The 17,683-nt window shown below is 39.0% G+C and overlaps 1 protein-coding gene across 1 annotated transcript in view; it reads left to right on the forward strand.

Moving 5' to 3' along the window:
- The window catches only part of LOC110014444 (neural-cadherin-like), a 338,096-nt gene that overhangs the window by 220,409 nt on the left and 100,004 nt on the right, over window positions 1–17,683 (forward strand). The window contains exon 27 of the mRNA XM_023953704.1: window positions 8,520–8,734. Within this exon, the coding sequence (XP_023809472.1) occupies window positions 8,520–8,734 (215 nt within the window). The remainder of the gene's footprint in view (window positions 1–8,519; window positions 8,735–17,683) is intronic.

Genomic DNA, 17,683 nt, shown 5'->3' on the forward strand with positions numbered 1-17,683 from the left:
TAACATTGAGATGTGGTGACTCTGTCATGCTAATCGCGTTTAGAGTGCTGTAGCTTTAGGTGTGTGCTTGTTTGTCTGTGCAATGGACTGGCAAACCATCCAGAATGTACCCTGGTGTTCACCAACATCTCGGTTCGTCCTGCAGCACCAGTTCCACTCTCCAAAATTGGCCCACTAGGCATCTTGCAGGTCTTTTACCAAAATTAGCAATGATAGTCTCATGACCATGTGACCTTTAAAGGGAAACAAAAACAGACGGGTAGCCTTGTTTTCTAGATGGCATCATAGTGTGGTAACTAGGGTAGGGCAAAAGCTGTAAGGCATTTTCCCCTGCAGGGGTGTCCGACATAGGCCTCGAGGGCCCACATCCTGCGTTTTGTTTTTTTTTGTTTTTTCCAGAAACCTGGTTCTACTTGCTGCTGATCACCTGGATCAGGTGTGTTTTGTCAATAAGATGCTACAATGGCAGGTTAGTTGGAAAATATGTAGGACTCTGGCCCTCGAGGTCTGGAGTTTGACACTTGGGATCTAAGGACTTGAATGATCTCTTACCTATTGGGACTCCAATCCCCAAAGGTTACTTGAGCCTCATGCTTACAGGGCCAGATAGACCCACAAATCAACATTTTGAGATATCTTCTGAACTTGATCAGCCATTTATTGAATGTAGAATCTGGTGTCTAGCTGCCGCATACCTATTGGATGCTGCTATTTGTTGGTTTATGATTGTAAACAAGCTCAGATATACCTGTTTGACAAAACTACTGAAACACCCAGGAAGGAGTCAGGCTTTTTAGAGTTTTCAGTGATACAAAACACGGGACCTGATCATTTGGCCTGATGATCTGTAGCTCCTCAGGCTTGACTCTTTAATGGTGGGATTGAAGGGCTCTTAGCAACCAATTAAATACAACATTGGTGAGTGGGCTTATGCTTTTATCCCCATCTTAACTGGTACTTCCAGCAGAATCTGAGTTTTATGATGAAATAAACAGCAAGTTCTTACACTCGTATTGGTTTAAAAAAAAAAGTGGAAAACTTCCTGTTCATTGCAATGAAGAGTGGCAATTTACAGAAAAGGTTGTGCTTTGTTCTTCAGCCAATGTAGGCTTTGGAATTGACTGTTAATTTCATCATCAGACTCAAAATGGCATTGGCTTTGTGATAATGGTTTACCCAACCAAAACTGCTTATAGCCAATTATCTATGAAGCCCGAAAAGATGTGAAGCGTGCGGCTCTTCCAGCACATGTCTGCCCGCGCTGAACCAATCGTGATTCTTAAGGAGGCATCAGCAGCAAAGGGAGTTGAAGCAGATGTCCAGGCTCTGCCTCGTTTTGTGTTGTGGCCTCTTTGTTGCTGTGAGACAATAAAACTGCCAACCAATCATGAGAGAGTGTCAGTAAATGCTTTCAGCACAGAATCTGAATTTATGGTTTTGTTTGTCAGATCCTCACTCTGAATGCTGTTTAAAGGTATTTCGTGCAGCTTCACATAAAACAACACCAACAGCTGCCCCTCAAATATAGAGTAGAGATAAAATTTAGTTCGAATGCAGGCTTTACATTTTATGCATTCTGAGCTTGTTGCTTTTTAATGGCTAAAATTTTCTTTTATGCAGCAATGCACCTAAAGTGAATTGTCACACACGGCATTTGACCCACCCCACTGGGGGGAGCTGCAGACACAGCCATGCTTGGGAACCAACTGGGCTTTGGGTAGCATTTTCAAAACGACTCAGACACTCTACCTACTAGGCTACAGAGTAAGTGATGCTATGATGTCCCTTAAAGGGCCTATATCATGAAAAATCCACTTTTTGAGCTTTTAAATGTATTTTAAAGTTTCTTCCTCACTATAAACAACTCCAAAGTGCTATTTTGATCCATTCATGCATTTCGACTGAGCGTTCCTCTATAAACCCTCCGCTCTGAAAACCATGCCCTCCTAATCCACAACACGAGCGGCTCCTGACATTGTGACGGAGAAAAGTGAGGACCCGCCCCTTCCAGGAAGAGTCTGCGCTGCCAGCACCAGGCCAACACACACACACACTTTCTAGAGCTAGAGGTGATCGGCTAAAAGCTTTTATTTTATATCTACATCCATCTTTGAAAAAAATGTGGATGTTCTTTGTTTTTGTGGGCAAAAATCAGATACACTGCCGTGGCTGGCTCAAGATTGAAGTAATGAAATGGGCGGCCTATCAGAGAGTTAGTGACATCCATAGAAGTCAGATTTCCCGACATGTGAACACTATCTATTTTTGTGTACATGTTGACATGTGAACATTTCTTGCAGCTAGCAGGTGTGTTGATAATATTTGAGTGTGTGTGAACAGGCCCCGCCCTTTTTGTACTACATTTGAACTGTACCGTAACGATAAACAACCAGTAAACCTGTCTGCTCTATGCTGCTTCATGGTCTTACCCCCCCCTCTCACTATCACCCCCCCCTTTCTGACATCCCTCCCTCTTCTTCCCTTCTTTCCTTTTCCGTCCGGTCCAACACCAAAGATTTTCAGACATGATTGAAATTAATAAAGTTTGGCCTCAATTACAAAAGGGGTTTATTCAGACATACCTTTGGTTTGTCTGAAGATTAATAACCCCTCTTGTTAAAGTAAAATATGTCCAACACAAGAGGCCCTCAGCTCTCATCTGCCTGCCTAGCTGTTGGACAGGACAAGTTTAAAAAAAAAAAAAAGATTTCCCGACATGTGTGTTCAAAGCTGATACAGTGAAGTGCAGCGAACTTGTTGGAAAGTCTTTGCAAAGTATCAGAAAAGCAGATGACAGAGAGAAAAGAAAGCAAAGCATGCGAGGTTGTCAACCCAGGGACACAGCTGCTGTGTGATTGTCACACTTTCAATCATGTTCCAGTACCTGAGCTGTGCAGCATCTGCTGTGTGATTCCGCAGGTTCAGAGGAGGAGAGGAGAGAAAACGCCAGGTGTCAAAAACACCAAATGAGGATTGAATGAGGAAGAGTGGCATGAATGGATAGAAAAGACAAAGCTAGTGTGAAAAAATTGGAACAAAAGTTGAAAAGACCTGAGCTAGAAAAGATGAACCGATGCAGCAGTGTGTTTAAAAGAAGGAAATATGGAACATAAAAACAAAGTTTAATTTAAAAAAAAGACAAATAGAACAAAACATGTCAGAGATGAGGCTCCTGAAAACGTCCACGATTAAAGATGGCAGCAAAAACCTGCAAAAAGTGAAGGCGTGGGGATTTATGATGAGATTTGGGAGGTGAGTGAGTTGGGGGAGAAAGGTGGGATTACAACACCAGACCCGACGTTAAACCCAATTCTCTGCAGACAGAGAATGAGCAAAACAAAGCCAGCATAAGAGGATTGAAGGGCTTCAACTAAGACTATGCATCTGAATGCTATGTTCACAGGGAATTAGGCTGTCATTACAAACTTTACAGAGCTGCTAACCTTTATTTAGACAAATTCCAGAGTTGGAGCAGAAATTTTACATTCATCAATAAGGTGGTTGTTAGATACAACAACTATTACAGCAGTATTGTCATCTTTTTTTCCTTTTGTTTGATTTATAAAACTGCAAACAAAATGAATCTTTTCAATATATTCCTATTTTCATTGATACTAGATATTTGAGATCAATAAACTTTGTTTTTGCCTGAAATTACGCATTTCCCCTTAATCATAAGTAACAAGTACATACTTAGTTCTGTTTTGGCTTGTAATTCCATTTTGGAATTGCCTTAAAGGCTGATACATTGCCTATGAGGTCATTCACAACCTCAAATCAACCTTAAAAAGGGAACAACAGTGGGTGAAGGCTGGTCTATGCTGCCACCAAAGCTTTACTGAAAATTAATAAAGTGTTTACATTTATTTCAACATTACAGAACGCAGTAGTTTTGCATTTTAAATATTTCTCAATGCGGGCATCCCTAATTGTTTTTTTTTTTAAGAATCCCCATCTGGCTCAAACATTCATGTCTGAGCATTCATGCCCGCTCCATTCTGATGCATCCATTTGCACACAAAAAGATCCATGAACGTCTTTGTTTTTTTGTTCGTCTGAGCTGGAATCTGGATCAGAACTCTACGGCTAGATAGCTCCCAATATTGCATACCATTACTGTTGCACCGGTAATGTTAGGTTGGGGTTGTGAAGGGCTTTAAGCTAGCAGGAATGACCTTAAAAAGATAAATGATGGGAAGGGGTCTGGCTTACTCCGCACCAACAGTCCTGTCCACAACTCACAGCTGAATTTCTAATGGACTCCTGCCATTCTGCAGTGACTATGTCCTAAAAACGACACAGGTTTTTTCTTTTATTGCTTAAAACGGCCAAATTATAACTAAAAGACCACTGAGAACCCTTTTAAAAATACATCAAAAGATGATCGAAGTGAGACTGTAAATTAATTAGGAAACTTTTTGGGAATAAACTTGGATAAAATGTGGCTTCAAAATCAAATATGCACTTAAAAAAAACAACAATAAAGCAGACACTAGTTCCAAAACTTTATTTTTTGACATAAATAACCCAGACTCCATCCAATAGTGGGTAAAAATGTCATGCAAAACTGCTTTCACAGCAAATGTTTTAGGATTTTTTTTACTCTCCTGCAAATGCAGTTCTTCCACTTCTTGGCACAAAATAATAATGTCATCACAATAGTTTATTAGCGCCTCAAGCTTCAGTAACGAGGTCCTGGAATTTGCTTCTGCCAAGATAAGATGATTATTTGTCAAACACAGTGAAATTCATGTAAATACTGTAGGGATAAATTTTGAATTGTATATGTCAACCTATTATTTTAAGGCTTATTTGTCAGCAGAAAAAGGACAAATGTGCTGCTGGAGCCAGATGGGTTTGACTTTTCTGAATTACCTCACAAAAAAAATAAAAAATAAAAGGTAAATCCTTGGAGGAGGCAGCTTCAACAAGCCCAGCGACAACTGCTGTCACATGTCAGTTTACTGCAGCAACAAGAAGCACTCTCCTGGAGTTCAACACGCACTCATGTGTCGCCAGAGCCCACCTGGGACGTGAAGAACGGCTGCATGTATGTGTGTGGGAGTGCATGTCGTCTATTTTGATCCAAATCAGAAATCACAGTCAGGAAAATGAGCAGCATTTGAAAGAGAAATGTGGTTCCTTCAGAGTGAGGACACAGTCTGGCAGACAGAAACTGATGTCGGACTGGATCAGTGAGACCAGAACTGCTTCCATATCTGAACCCAATAGATTTAGTGAGCAGCCTTTTCCCAGAAGATGAATCAAAATGAATGAAATGTGAAATGAAGAGTACAACTTTAAGCTATGTTTGATGAACATTGTTTTTGTTGACAAACAATAATAAGACAAAAAATAGATAAAAAATAAAAACACAAAAAAAATTTAAAATTTGCTTTGCAAATTGGAATTTAAATAAAATTTGTTAAAAAGGTGAAAATAAGCATTCAATAAAGCGAGGATTCGACAAACTTGAAAAAACTCCTCTTCCACTTCACATACTATTCCATCAAATACTGCATGCAATTCAGTCCTATGAAATATTTAAAAAAAAAACACAAGTTTAAAGGTTTCAAAGCAAATATTAAATATGGAAGAGGAATAGAAGCAAGATATCTTTTTTTATTTTCTTTAAATGGGCTTGATCTATTTGTCAACACTAAATATGAGCCCAAGTTTCTGCAGGGACGACACAATAGCAGATCGACAGCATTGTAGTCTAAGAGGCTAATGATGCTTCCAACTGTGGAGCTTTTGAAGACACTTTTATTTTTACAGCCTGTTATTCTATAGCGAGGATGATTACTCACATTCACACTCTTAAAAAAAGATCAAATGGAGTGCGGAGAATTTGACATGGAGTCCTGACAGATTCAGTGCAGCGTAATGACTTTGTTCGACTGACAACAGAGTTTATGATCAGTAAAGTTATGGCTGAGGACGGTGCAGGAAAGCCAGACAGCCCGAATCAGGAATAATCCAAAATTGCATCTTGGACGCAAAGGGATTGTCTGGCAATACCAGTGAAAGTCTACTCATTACACACAACTGTGTTTTTTTCACTTCCTTCAATTCAAGAGGGTAAAAACAAAACTGTGCATGAAGGACAGGGATTGTGCATTTGAAGACAAACTGCCACATGTTTTTGGTGTGGTTTGCTGACAAACCAACATCTATCAGATGTGTTTCTTTGTCTTGATCCTTTCTGGTTTTTGTTCTGGTTCTCTGTCTCTCAGTGAGTGGAGCGCTTCCGTACATGACACCACTCAAAACATGTTTTTTGGGGGTTTTTTAAGTTGTTTTTGACTTGTTTGTGTTGTATATGTCCTCATCTGTCACAACAGGTGCAGAATTTGCAGATGCACTGTCTTCTGCTGAGTTTATCCTTTTTCTACTGACTTGTCCTGGCCAGCAGATGAGAAAACAGAAAATAGCTGAAGGCCTCTTGTGTTGGACAGATTTTACAGTTACAATAGGCGTTGTGAAGCTTTTAGACACATGAGAAGTATATTTGTATAAACCCCTTTTTTTTTATTTATTGTATGCCACATTTTTCGTTGACTGACTTTAAAGAAGAAAGAAAACCTACCTGCACTGTTTAATTTACGGCTTGTGACCCTTGTGCTATCCTAGGCACTTTAACGTTGGGAGTTGGGTCATCTAGACCCACTAGACAGTGCTCTGAACCTTTTTTCTTCAATGATTTGTGATCTTCACTGGTGTCCATGGATTACATGAAATCTTTCCACCTTTATCCACCTTTGTCATGGTAGGGGGAACACGTCAATGGAAGGGGGGGGTCATCTGAGATAGCACAAGGGTTAATTTCATTGCTTTTTTTTATGTTTTAAAATAATATTTCAGTAAAACATGTGGCTAGGTATCCCTCACTCACAAGTTCATGACTTCATTTCAAAGTTATTTTATTTTCAAGTAGAAACTTCCTGTGCCGGTGAGAACACAGAGCAGAGACAAACAAACATCAATAGAATCAAAACAACAATAAAATCAGTAGCTTTAATACAACACACAAAAACTCAATAAGACAAAATAAACTCAGACCATCTGAAGCAGGGGTCACCAACCCTGTGCCCGCGGGCGCCAGTGCGCCCGCGAGCACCCCTTGTGGCGCCCGCAGGGAATGCACCCAAAAAAATAATCTTTTTTTTTTTATTGAAGCAAATATTCAACAACAACCACAGCATGTCTGTCAATGACAACAATATCAATTCTGAGATAAAGGTAGACAAAGTAAACCCAAATATGTAAACAAATATAACTTAAAAAATAATCAATAAAAGTAAGGGTCTATTACAAAAGTTTAAATAGATCAAATAAATTACACAATTTCTGGACATTCTTATGATTCATGTAATGTAAAGATTTTGAGAATAGATTGAGGTGGTTGAGTAATCCATTAATGTGAGGATTAATATTCCTGTCTGTTTTTATTTACATTTATGTTTAAAAAGTTAAAATTAAGTTTAAGTTTTAAAGGTTTAAAAGTTTAGCTTTAGTGTGTTCAATAAATATTTATCTTGTTCAGCTGCAACCTAAAGTCTGTTTTGAATTTAGGCTCCCTCTGCAACTGAGTTTGACCCCCCCCCCCCCCCCTTTAATACGAGTCTAGAAAATTCATGCATGTTTTTATGTGTAAGATGAGCAAATAAAAATAGGGCACACAAAAGGAAGTCCTCAAATTGTGTTGGTTTTTTTGTTTTCTTTTGGGGGGGGGCTAGGAGGTTTTTAGTGGCGCCCTTCATACCACTTGGTGCCCATGAAATAGCCCTCGGTCTCCCTGATCTGAAGCAACCGAATGTATTGAATGAAATAATAATGTAAAGCCTGAGATGCTGACTTGGTTGAATTGGGGTTGGTACAAAGCTTGATTTAGCCCACTTTGTCCTCACAAAAAACAGAAGTTTCTGTTTTTTTTTTATTTTAAAAAGTGATTTTTTTATGTCTCACATTTGTTTGCAAATTCATCTTTTTAATTAATGCATCTAAACGTATGAAAGGAAACCAAATGAAATAAAGTTTAAGACCCAGAGATTGACCAAACAGTCTTTGATATCATAAAAAAATTAAAATCTTTTTAATAGACTTTTTCATGCAAAAAGAGATATTGGGAGTTGTAAAAAATAAAAAAGGAAATTAATTATTTAAAGGAAAAAGATCAACATAGGATGCAGAATGTGCATTCATGACAAGAAAAAGGCAGAAATGAATACTTACGTACAGCGAGGAGGTTTTCTATGTGATACAATCATTTCCCTTCTTGCTTTTTCCACTAATGAGGATATCTGCATCCGTGAAACATGCAGACGGTGAGGGATCACCTGCCTGGAAGGAAGAAAACGGCAAGTGCAAGAATGCTGCAGGAATCCCAGAGAAATGCTGCATGACGCTGAAAATGAGCAGCAAGGATTCTGATCAGGATCATGTTTTTAACCTCTGCAGCCTGGTTTTCTTTGCAGAAATGTCTTCGGAAATGACGGTTCCTTCCTTTCTTTACTCAGGTGCCAATGCCAAGCTCAGTTTGAGGGACCTGAATGCCAGCAAGTCAAGCACAGTTTCCACGGCAACGGCTATGCTTGGTTTCCTCCGATGATGCCTTGTTTTGAGAGCCACGTGTCGCTGGAGTTCATCACCGACGTGGCTGAAGGACTGCTGCTGTACAGCGGCCCTTTGGCGCAGCTGCAGGCCTGGGACCACGAGGACTTCATGGCTTTAGGTATGAAAACCACCAAACACCAAACCTGGTCCCTCAGGCTCAGAACAAAACGGAGGATGACAGAGAGACAACTATTTCTCTACAGCATGAAGAGCTGCAACAGTGACAGAGCATTAGTCGTCATGTCTCGATTTCATACCGGTCAGTACAAAGTAAGCCCTACATTCAATTTAGAGGAAATGTAAAGCTTACCGTGTCATTTGTGAAAGGAAAAAGTGAGAACATTTAGTGGAAAAATGCCAAAGAGAAAAATAAAATGGGAAAAGAGGAATGATAAATGGAGAGGTTTGATCTTCAAGCCTCTTAAAACAGAAACTATTTTGTTTACAGTTATGATAGATATATCACATACTGTTAATGAACCGTTGCACCTTGGCAGGTGGGGGACAGAGTGAACTCGCCAACTCTTTTATGGGAACACCACTGCTATGGTTTGTTCATCACCAAAACTACAGAAAATCAAACTGCTGAACAACTGATTCAGTCATTTAGCCTTTATTTCTTTATTTCTATTTTATTTATTTTATTTCTGCTTTTCCTTAACCTTTTTGCTGGCGCTAAAAATTACAAAAGAAATTAGAAAAATCGAAGTCATATAGTCGGTGTAGCAAATTTCCTTCATCTAATGTCTTTTGATCTTTTAAAAACATCTTCATTTTCAGAAACCATGATCATCCCTGAGGCCTAAAGAAGCAAAAGGACTCCTGCTGAGCATTAATGACTAATATTCTTTTCTAAATGTAGTTTCTCCATTCACCACTTCATTCTTGTGACCTCTGCACTTAGAGAACTGAGATCCCTGAAGAGTTTGACTTACAACTGAGTCAGCGAAATGCTTTATCACACCTTTATCCCAATACTTTCTTCATAAACTCATCAGTTTCAAGTAGAAAGCATGATTTTCTCTAAAGTACAGGTACAAGTCAGTATCCTTTCTTAAAATCCCTTTATTTCCCGTTAATTAAATTATTGTTTTTGCCACTTAGAAACACCCTGTCATGGAATTGGAATGTTCCAGTGTTGATCAAAATATACACAGTTGTGTGACTATTGGCATTTCTAGCTTTTGTATTGTAACACACTCTAGTTGTTGTTCTTACATGTAACACAATTTGTAAGATTTAGTGCTTAAAGCTCCAAACTTTTGCCAATAATGGACAGTAGCTGGTTGTGTTTTTGTGTCGTGTTAGTGTGATGGCGGTGCAGAGATGATGGCAGAAGGTTTTAGACTTTTCAAGCAGTTCAAGGGGATTCCTGCTCCTAATTTGGGCTGTCGTTCCATTTTTTGTTATTCTGTTTGGGAGAGGATTTGATTGATTTTTTTTTGCTTATGATTCACACCAAACAATTACCAAAACAAAACAATGCATCATGCAAACCCTTTTTTTATTTTTATTTTTTGGGACAATGAAAGGGGAACAGAAAAAGGAAACCTCATTATTCTGGTACACTGTTTGTTTTCCTCTCTTAAAACAAAAAGAGACAAACACAACAGAGAGTGAACACCAACTAATGTAGATTCGCTTGTTGAAACGCAGAATATAAATATAAAATATAGACTGAAAGAATGATGCACTGACCAGAGAACATTTTCAATTTCGTTGTACTTGAGACAATGACAATATTAAATCAAAACAGCCAACAAACTATTTATTTTTTTGGAGTATGACATTTGTAACTTGTTTTTTCTTAATTAATGTTTATTGAATTAACTTCTTTCATTCATGGATAAACTAGATTTTAACAACCTTTTTTCCACTTTCATTCTAAATTGAGTTTTCTTTGAAATTGCATGTGCTTTTAAACTCTGTCTGTTTTCAAATTGGTTTTTGTACATGTTTATTCTGAGGTAAACATTTAATATGCACCAGATCTGTGGTAGAGTGTCTGCCCTGTGACTGGAAGGTCCTGAGTTTAAATCCAGGCCTCTAAATATGGGACCCAGTGCCTCCCTGAGAGCGGCTGTGTCTGCAGCTCGCCGCTCCCCTGCGTCAAATCCGGAGATCAAATCTCCCACACCTACAAACGTGATCACTAGTGGGACTTGAAGTTTAATTCAAAGAGTTACAGGTCCCCATAGCTACTTGCTGTGATTATTGTTGTTTTGTTTCAAGCTTTAAAAAGATTGATCGCTTAAAAACTTGGTGCTTTTTAGGAGTTGAGAAGTTCAACGTCATTTCAGCCAGAATTTTTGTTTACCCATTCACTTTGAAATGTATTCAGTATATTCAACCTCTACCATTTAAGCTTTGGCTGATATTCATTTAACTTTTTTGCCTCTGGACATTTCAACTATTTTAGGGAAAAATGCCAACTTGAAGGTTGAAGCAAATATTTTCCGTTTCCTTTGAACCTCCAGCGTTCATGCAAACATTTTAGCGGGAAGGCCGACTGGTGGCTGCTGTTTCTTACCATCAGCTTTCTGAACAAACATTCTCCCTGCAGAAAATGAGGCTTTTTTGACAAAAGACAGAAAAAAAAACGTACAGAATAAGAGGCTGCTTTGCGAATGCATCCTTTTAATGAACAAGCCTTGAGAAGTCCTGCATAACAGCCGTCTGTGTACAGCGAAGCAAACTAAGACAAAGCACTGCTCAATGAAAACACGTTTTTTTCCTTTTGTTCCTAGATAAGTACATTTATTTTTGCAGGAGTTGGTGTGAAACAATTATAGTGTCTTAATGTATTAATGTGTTCACTTCACAAAGAGGTGAAGCTTAAAGCATCTGAAGAGGCTATTAAGAAAAGAAACAACAAAAGAACCTCCCTTTTTAAGTCCACCTGCACATGTACTGTTATAAAATACCAAACGAGGCTTAAACGAAGCTCTTGCTGGCTTCAATCGTACATTAAAGTTTACATCTGTGGATGCATTAAGTAAGTGGCCCTGAGGTCAGCCTTTATCACAAGGACCTGTATTAAAGAACATGAGATTTCTCCAGAAAGATGTGAAGCTGAATGCAAACTGAACCCTGTCAGGGTTGCATCTCAGGTTCTTGGGGGGGGTCTTCCTTTTGTTGCTCTGCCAGTTTTCCTGATCTTTGCGGACATTAAAGCCTTTCAAACAGAGAGCTGTGGGCAGGATATTATCCGCACATGAAAGGAGCGAACAAAACGCCTCGTAGATCTTGGCAAGTTTCATTTTTTAATCTGATAGACTAACGCCTCCTTGTCTCTCCTGCTGCTCCTTTCCTGTGCATTGGTTCCTGGGAGAGATGCGGTTTTCTCATCACTGGCTGAGTAATATGCGCCGGAGCCGAGCTGCTGTGTTTGTGTGTGCAGTTTCCAGCTTGTGTTGAGGTCAGAGGGTGGGCTGAAAGACACCGGGTGAGTGCTAGTGGGTCATAAAGACTGAGGATTACGCCTTTAAATCATTAATGGAAGCATGGTGTCGTGTGTGTATTCTGAGTCAGGCTGTACATATTTAGAGCTCTAATTAACTTGTTTCAGGGTTGACCCCCAGGGTGTAACTAATCTTTCAGCAAGCTGACATGGAGTGTGCTTCAGCTGTGTCACTGTAGTCCACTGTGCTGCAGAAAAACAAGATTTTAGCTTCAATATTTGGCTTTCTTTAACTTTAAGCGGAGACTTTTTCAGATGGTCTGAACATCTATGATTGGAGCCAAAACTCTTTTCTGTAGGGAGCCTGAAGAAAGGGAAAGAGGCTGGACGTTACACCTGGTACGCGCTGAAGGTATCTGAGCTGGAAAGGCCTCAGTATTTTCTGAAAGAACTGGAAGAGATGAGCAGTAAGAAGGAGGACAGACGCCGTTGTACAATTACACAAACCTAAAGTCTTAGTCAGAACTGACCTTGGATATCAGTGAAAAATGGTCACCCCACCCCCCACCCCGCTTAATATTAAGGTCATAAACTGCTCTGTGAACCTGTAGAGAGAAAACATGTAACACACCTATATAACGTGTAAAGGTAAGTAAGGGTAAAGTAGGGGAGACGCAGGTGTGTCGTACAGATTTTTCATGTTATCAACCCCCCCAAATCCTGTCAGCAAGGAGCCCGTTAATGCAGTTCATGTGATAAGTGCGTGCTCCTAGTGAAGCCTGACTGTTAGAAATGAGAAAATTAAACAGTGTAGATCGTCACACAGACACAAAGGTATCCCGTGCACACCCCGTGCGTGTGACATTAAAGCAGGGGTCCCCAAATCCAGGCCACGTGTCCTACGTGTTTTCCGACCCACCAGCCATTGAATCTCCTTATTGGCTCTACCAAGAGTGCGGCGTAAGGACACCGAACGACAGCATCACTTAATTTGACAGGTGCGTGTAACTTCCATTAGCCTTATGAAGACTTCACAGTACGCTTACTAAACAGCCAACAATGGTACATTCCATTTTCAACCAGCCTCAAAGGAACTGCAAGACACACCTGCGCTCCCCAAAACCCTATAACGCCAAAGATGTTGACGGCGACACCCAAAGAACACACTCTCTAAGTCCTCGCTCGTTCATTCATACCAACTTCACACCAATATAGAACACATAATGTAAAGATTACAAAGCTGCTTTTCTACACGTTAGAATCTGCTGGATTCCCTTTAATTGTGTCAACGGTTGAAGAGTTTTGGTAATTGAAAGAATGTAAACATTTGGAGCTAAAGCTCTGGTGGAAAAGGGTTAAGATTCAAGACCAAAAAAATGTGTTCAATTTAATGTTTTTGCTCTAAGGACTGTTGTTGGGAGGGATGTTGGTTGTTGATTTCAAACACGCTTATTTGAGTTCCATGATAAACGCTAAGGACAGAATGCAATATAGGATGACTTCAAATAGATCCAATTTCTGTTAATATCGTGTAACTGTACATGTTTACCCCAAGAGTCTTCTGCCCTTAAGCGGCCACAGCAGTCCATGTTAGAAATCTCTTGTGGGGCGATGCTGCCCGTGGCGTCTGACCTCTTTCATCACTGACTTTTCAGTCACTCGCATGCATAGATTTTCCTGCACACACACACCTTCAGCCTGTGATGGAGGAGCTGCTTTGCTGTTCCAAAGCTTCCCACTCATCCTTCCTTTCTCCTGCCAGAGGGCAGCTGTGCCAAGCCAGCCCGGCTGTGTAGGACGGAGAAGGTGTAAGGCATTCACTCGCGCGCACACTGAACACAACCAGCCAACCGCGTTCACTTTTCAGCCGCTTGCAGCAGGAAATATTCCACAGCTCAAACCCAAACCAACCTCTTTGTGTCGTAGGAACTGCCAGAACGTTGAATTTAAAATCCACTTAGCTTCACAAGCGTGTGAAGCCTCACATTTCCATTAGAACGTTTTAAACTTGGGAAGCCCGTATTCATGCAGTTTTCAGTTTGTGCCAAGCGGAGCTCCTGTTCAGGCAAAAAAAAAAAAAAGTGGTGCTGGGCAAGAATTTGCATAGACCTTTTCCCAAAAAAAAAAATGGATTATGCTACAAAATCCAAGCTAGAAGATATTTCTGCCATAGCCTGCTTACATCTGAACCCAAAATGCCCACAAGTCCACTTTAGTCGGTTAATTTGATATTTATGAAAATACATTTTTCATTTATAAAATGATGTCTACACCTGTAAAAACATTTTACATCTGCAAACAAAATGTATGCATCTGTAAAAAAACAACAAAAAAACATATAGATAAATGTGCAACACCAGTCTGTCTTTGTGTAAAATGATAAAATAATAGTAAATAAAATATGGTTCTTTGCAAGCGCAGAAACGTTAATTCTTTAGAATAGAACAAAATGACATGAGGAAATGTGATCATACAGTGTCAAATTAAAAGCATAATATATAAAATAAAGCCATGGTCTCGTATCTTCTGACATTAGCATAATTTTTAGTAACAAGGGGGTCTGTATGGCATGTTCCTTCCATGTAATCCCATGTTTTAGAAATAGGATTATATTCACAGACAAAAGGAAATCAGACTGTTTGGATTTGAAAGGCTGCATGCTGATTGGCTGCTGACAGGAGGAAGATGTTGATTGGTTAATCTGTACAGATTTTCTATGACATTTGTCGTGTCAGAATTTCCTCAAAAGTCTCTAACTCCTAAAAGACTGTTGGACAATTGCAGTTGAAATTTATGCTCAATACTTTTTTTTTTACCCCAAATAGGACGTCACTGATTTGCTGAAGTAAAACTGATGAATATGAATGTTTTACGATGACTATTTATGAATTATGATGATTAAAAACTTAGATTTTTTTTTAATAATTTAAACAAAAAATAAACACAATTTGTGTCTATGTTTTTATGAGAACTTAAAAACATGTTTCTAAAGAAATTTTGGAAAGTATCCAAAACCTTTTTACTACTGTAAATATTCTTTTTCAAACATGACCTAATTATCTTTTTGTTTCTTTTTTGCACAAAAACAAATTAGGTTTGCAAAAGCAAAGTGTTATTCTGCACTTGAAAGATTTTTGCTTGCAGATGCAAAGTTTACTTATTTATTTTAAAAACTGCTGACTGTTTTTGAAATAAACATAACTCCATGTTTAACCTCCAATCCGATCTCTGTTAAGTAACTCACAGGATGTGAAGCTATTAGGTCAGCTTCATGATAACCTTTGTTGAGTTTCGATTGCTCAAAGTGACTCAGCATGAATCCACAACACAAAACAAATATAAAACCAGCTTCTCCGTACCATCTCTTTTGCAGAAATGTTGCTTATTGAAGGGCGCGGCCAAGTGAATTCCTGTTCCTTTAGTCTGTTCTTCACCAGCTGCTGGGAGACTCAGATAAACTGTGTGGCAGAGAGAGAGAGCACAACACAGAGCATTGTTCCCACAATGCTTTGCTATTAAAGCTACACTTTTAGCTAGGGATTTCCTGAAGCATCTCTCTGTAGCTACGTAGGAATATCCGTACCCACAGCTATCAGTCAGACAATATTCCAAAAAGCAGGTTATGCTAGTTACCACGGTAAGTTTGAGGCTAAGGAAGTTGATAACCTCAGCTTTTGGTTCCAAAAATGGAGGTATGTTTCAGGGTAGGTCAAGTTGCCATAGCAACTCATGCTCTGAACATAACCTGGTCTGAAGCAGGTTTAGTTGAAGGTTAGTTTGTTTTCAGAGAGGTGAAGCAGCATGGCGTGTCCATTTGAAGATGATTTAGTGGATGAAGAACCTCAGATAATACTTTTTCCACCGTGAGAGGGTGATAAGACCACATATGGATGTTGGAAAGATAAACTTTTTTACTTTGATCTAACTTAAATTATTTGCTTCAGTTAAGAGAAAAATCATTTTTTGGAGTTTAGTCAACTTAAAAATAACACGTAGTTATCAGACAGTTATTTTACTTTCATTCAAATTAATTCAATTAAGTAGGTGTAACTTTGGTGCTGCTGTTAGATCGGCAGCGCAAGGAATTGTGGGATACCATTTATTTTGCCTGGCTGGATGGATTTGGGTTTAAGTGTGGGGTTTTGACCAAATGTGTTTAGTTGTTTAGCTGTTTTACTTTATTGTCTAGTTATTTTAACCTTTTATGTTTAATTCTTTCTGCACCATGAGTGAGAGGGAGGGATAGGATTCTGAGTTTATTTAGCACCCCTAGCAGTGCACTGAATTGCAAGAATAGAAGTTGAAGTCAGGGTAATGATAGATGAATATGTTTTTCATATTGTAAATCCCCTTTGAATCATTCACTTAATGTTATAAAAATTAGTAAATCTGCAAGCTCAAACTTAGAGAGTTCAAGAAGTACAATAAAATAATATGGAAAAAAATTTAATTGAATTGGATTAATCTGACATTTAGTAAGATAATATGTAAATTTGATTTTTATAAACAATTATTGAGTTGGATCAATTACTTGTTACCAATTGAAGTCATTCATTTAAGTTGGATAGGTTATATAAATATGTGTCACAATGAAAATAGAAATGAGATAGAAACTCTTCCGTTTACTTTGTCCGTTCTTTTTCTTAAAGCGGAAATTATTTCTTTTCCTGATGATGCAGCCGTGTTACTTTTTTGATGGACGTATAATCTTCATACGCCGTCATTAAAATCTCAGACTCCGTCTCACTGAAGTATAGCGCTCTCTTTTTTCACCACGGGTTTCCATGGTGACTCCGGAAATCGGCGATCCATTGAGAATGTCTTTATGTACCTGCTGTGCACGTGCATTAACCCAGGGTTACCAAGTCGAGCGTAGTTACGCTAACTCATATCTGGTCTCTTGGAACTGACATACCCAGGGTGAGCAAGTTCAGGCGGATTTCAGCCAGAGTTCAGGGTTAAAGTCAGCGTAGTTTAAACATGCTTCCTGGAATACCCCCCAGTTATCACTTTTTAAGCCACACCCAGCAGCCAATCAGAATTGAGTATTCACCCGGACCATGGTATAAACAGCATATAAAACACAATAGAGATTCCTACTGATGAATGAGAGGCAGTTACAGTGAGAACCCCGCCCACTCTTCCTGTCACCCATAACTGAGAGCGCTCTGTTTACATCAGGGGTGTCCAAACTTTTTGCAAAGAGCGCCAGATTTGGTGAGGTGAAAATGTGTGAGGGCCAACCAATCGGCCTTCATTCTTAAAACCCTTAAAACAATAAATGCAAATGCATTATTTGACAATTTTTTTTTTTTTGCAATGGGATACTTTCATTTCTCCACACAGAACAGAAATGCATCTAAGTACATTTTTACCAAATTACTGAGAATTTTGTGTTTCGAGACCAGAACAAGACATACAGAAACTTTATTTTTTTTACTCTCAACATTTTAAAAAAATGTACTACAAAGAGTCATCGAGGAATCCAGCGACATTGTCACAGTTTACAGCGGCCAACAATGGAATTTAACCAATCAAGACATCCTAAAGGTAGTTTTTTGTCAAGTATTGGAGGTTGAATATTATTGATTTCATGAAACCAACGGGCCGGTAAAAATTTGAATGCAGGCCGCATTTGGCCTACGGGCCGGACTTTGGACATGATGG

Source organism: Oryzias latipes, chromosome 3, assembly GCF_002234675.1.
Source record: "Oryzias latipes chromosome 3, ASM223467v1".
Taxonomy (NCBI): Eukaryota; Metazoa; Chordata; class Actinopteri; order Beloniformes; family Adrianichthyidae; genus Oryzias; species Oryzias latipes.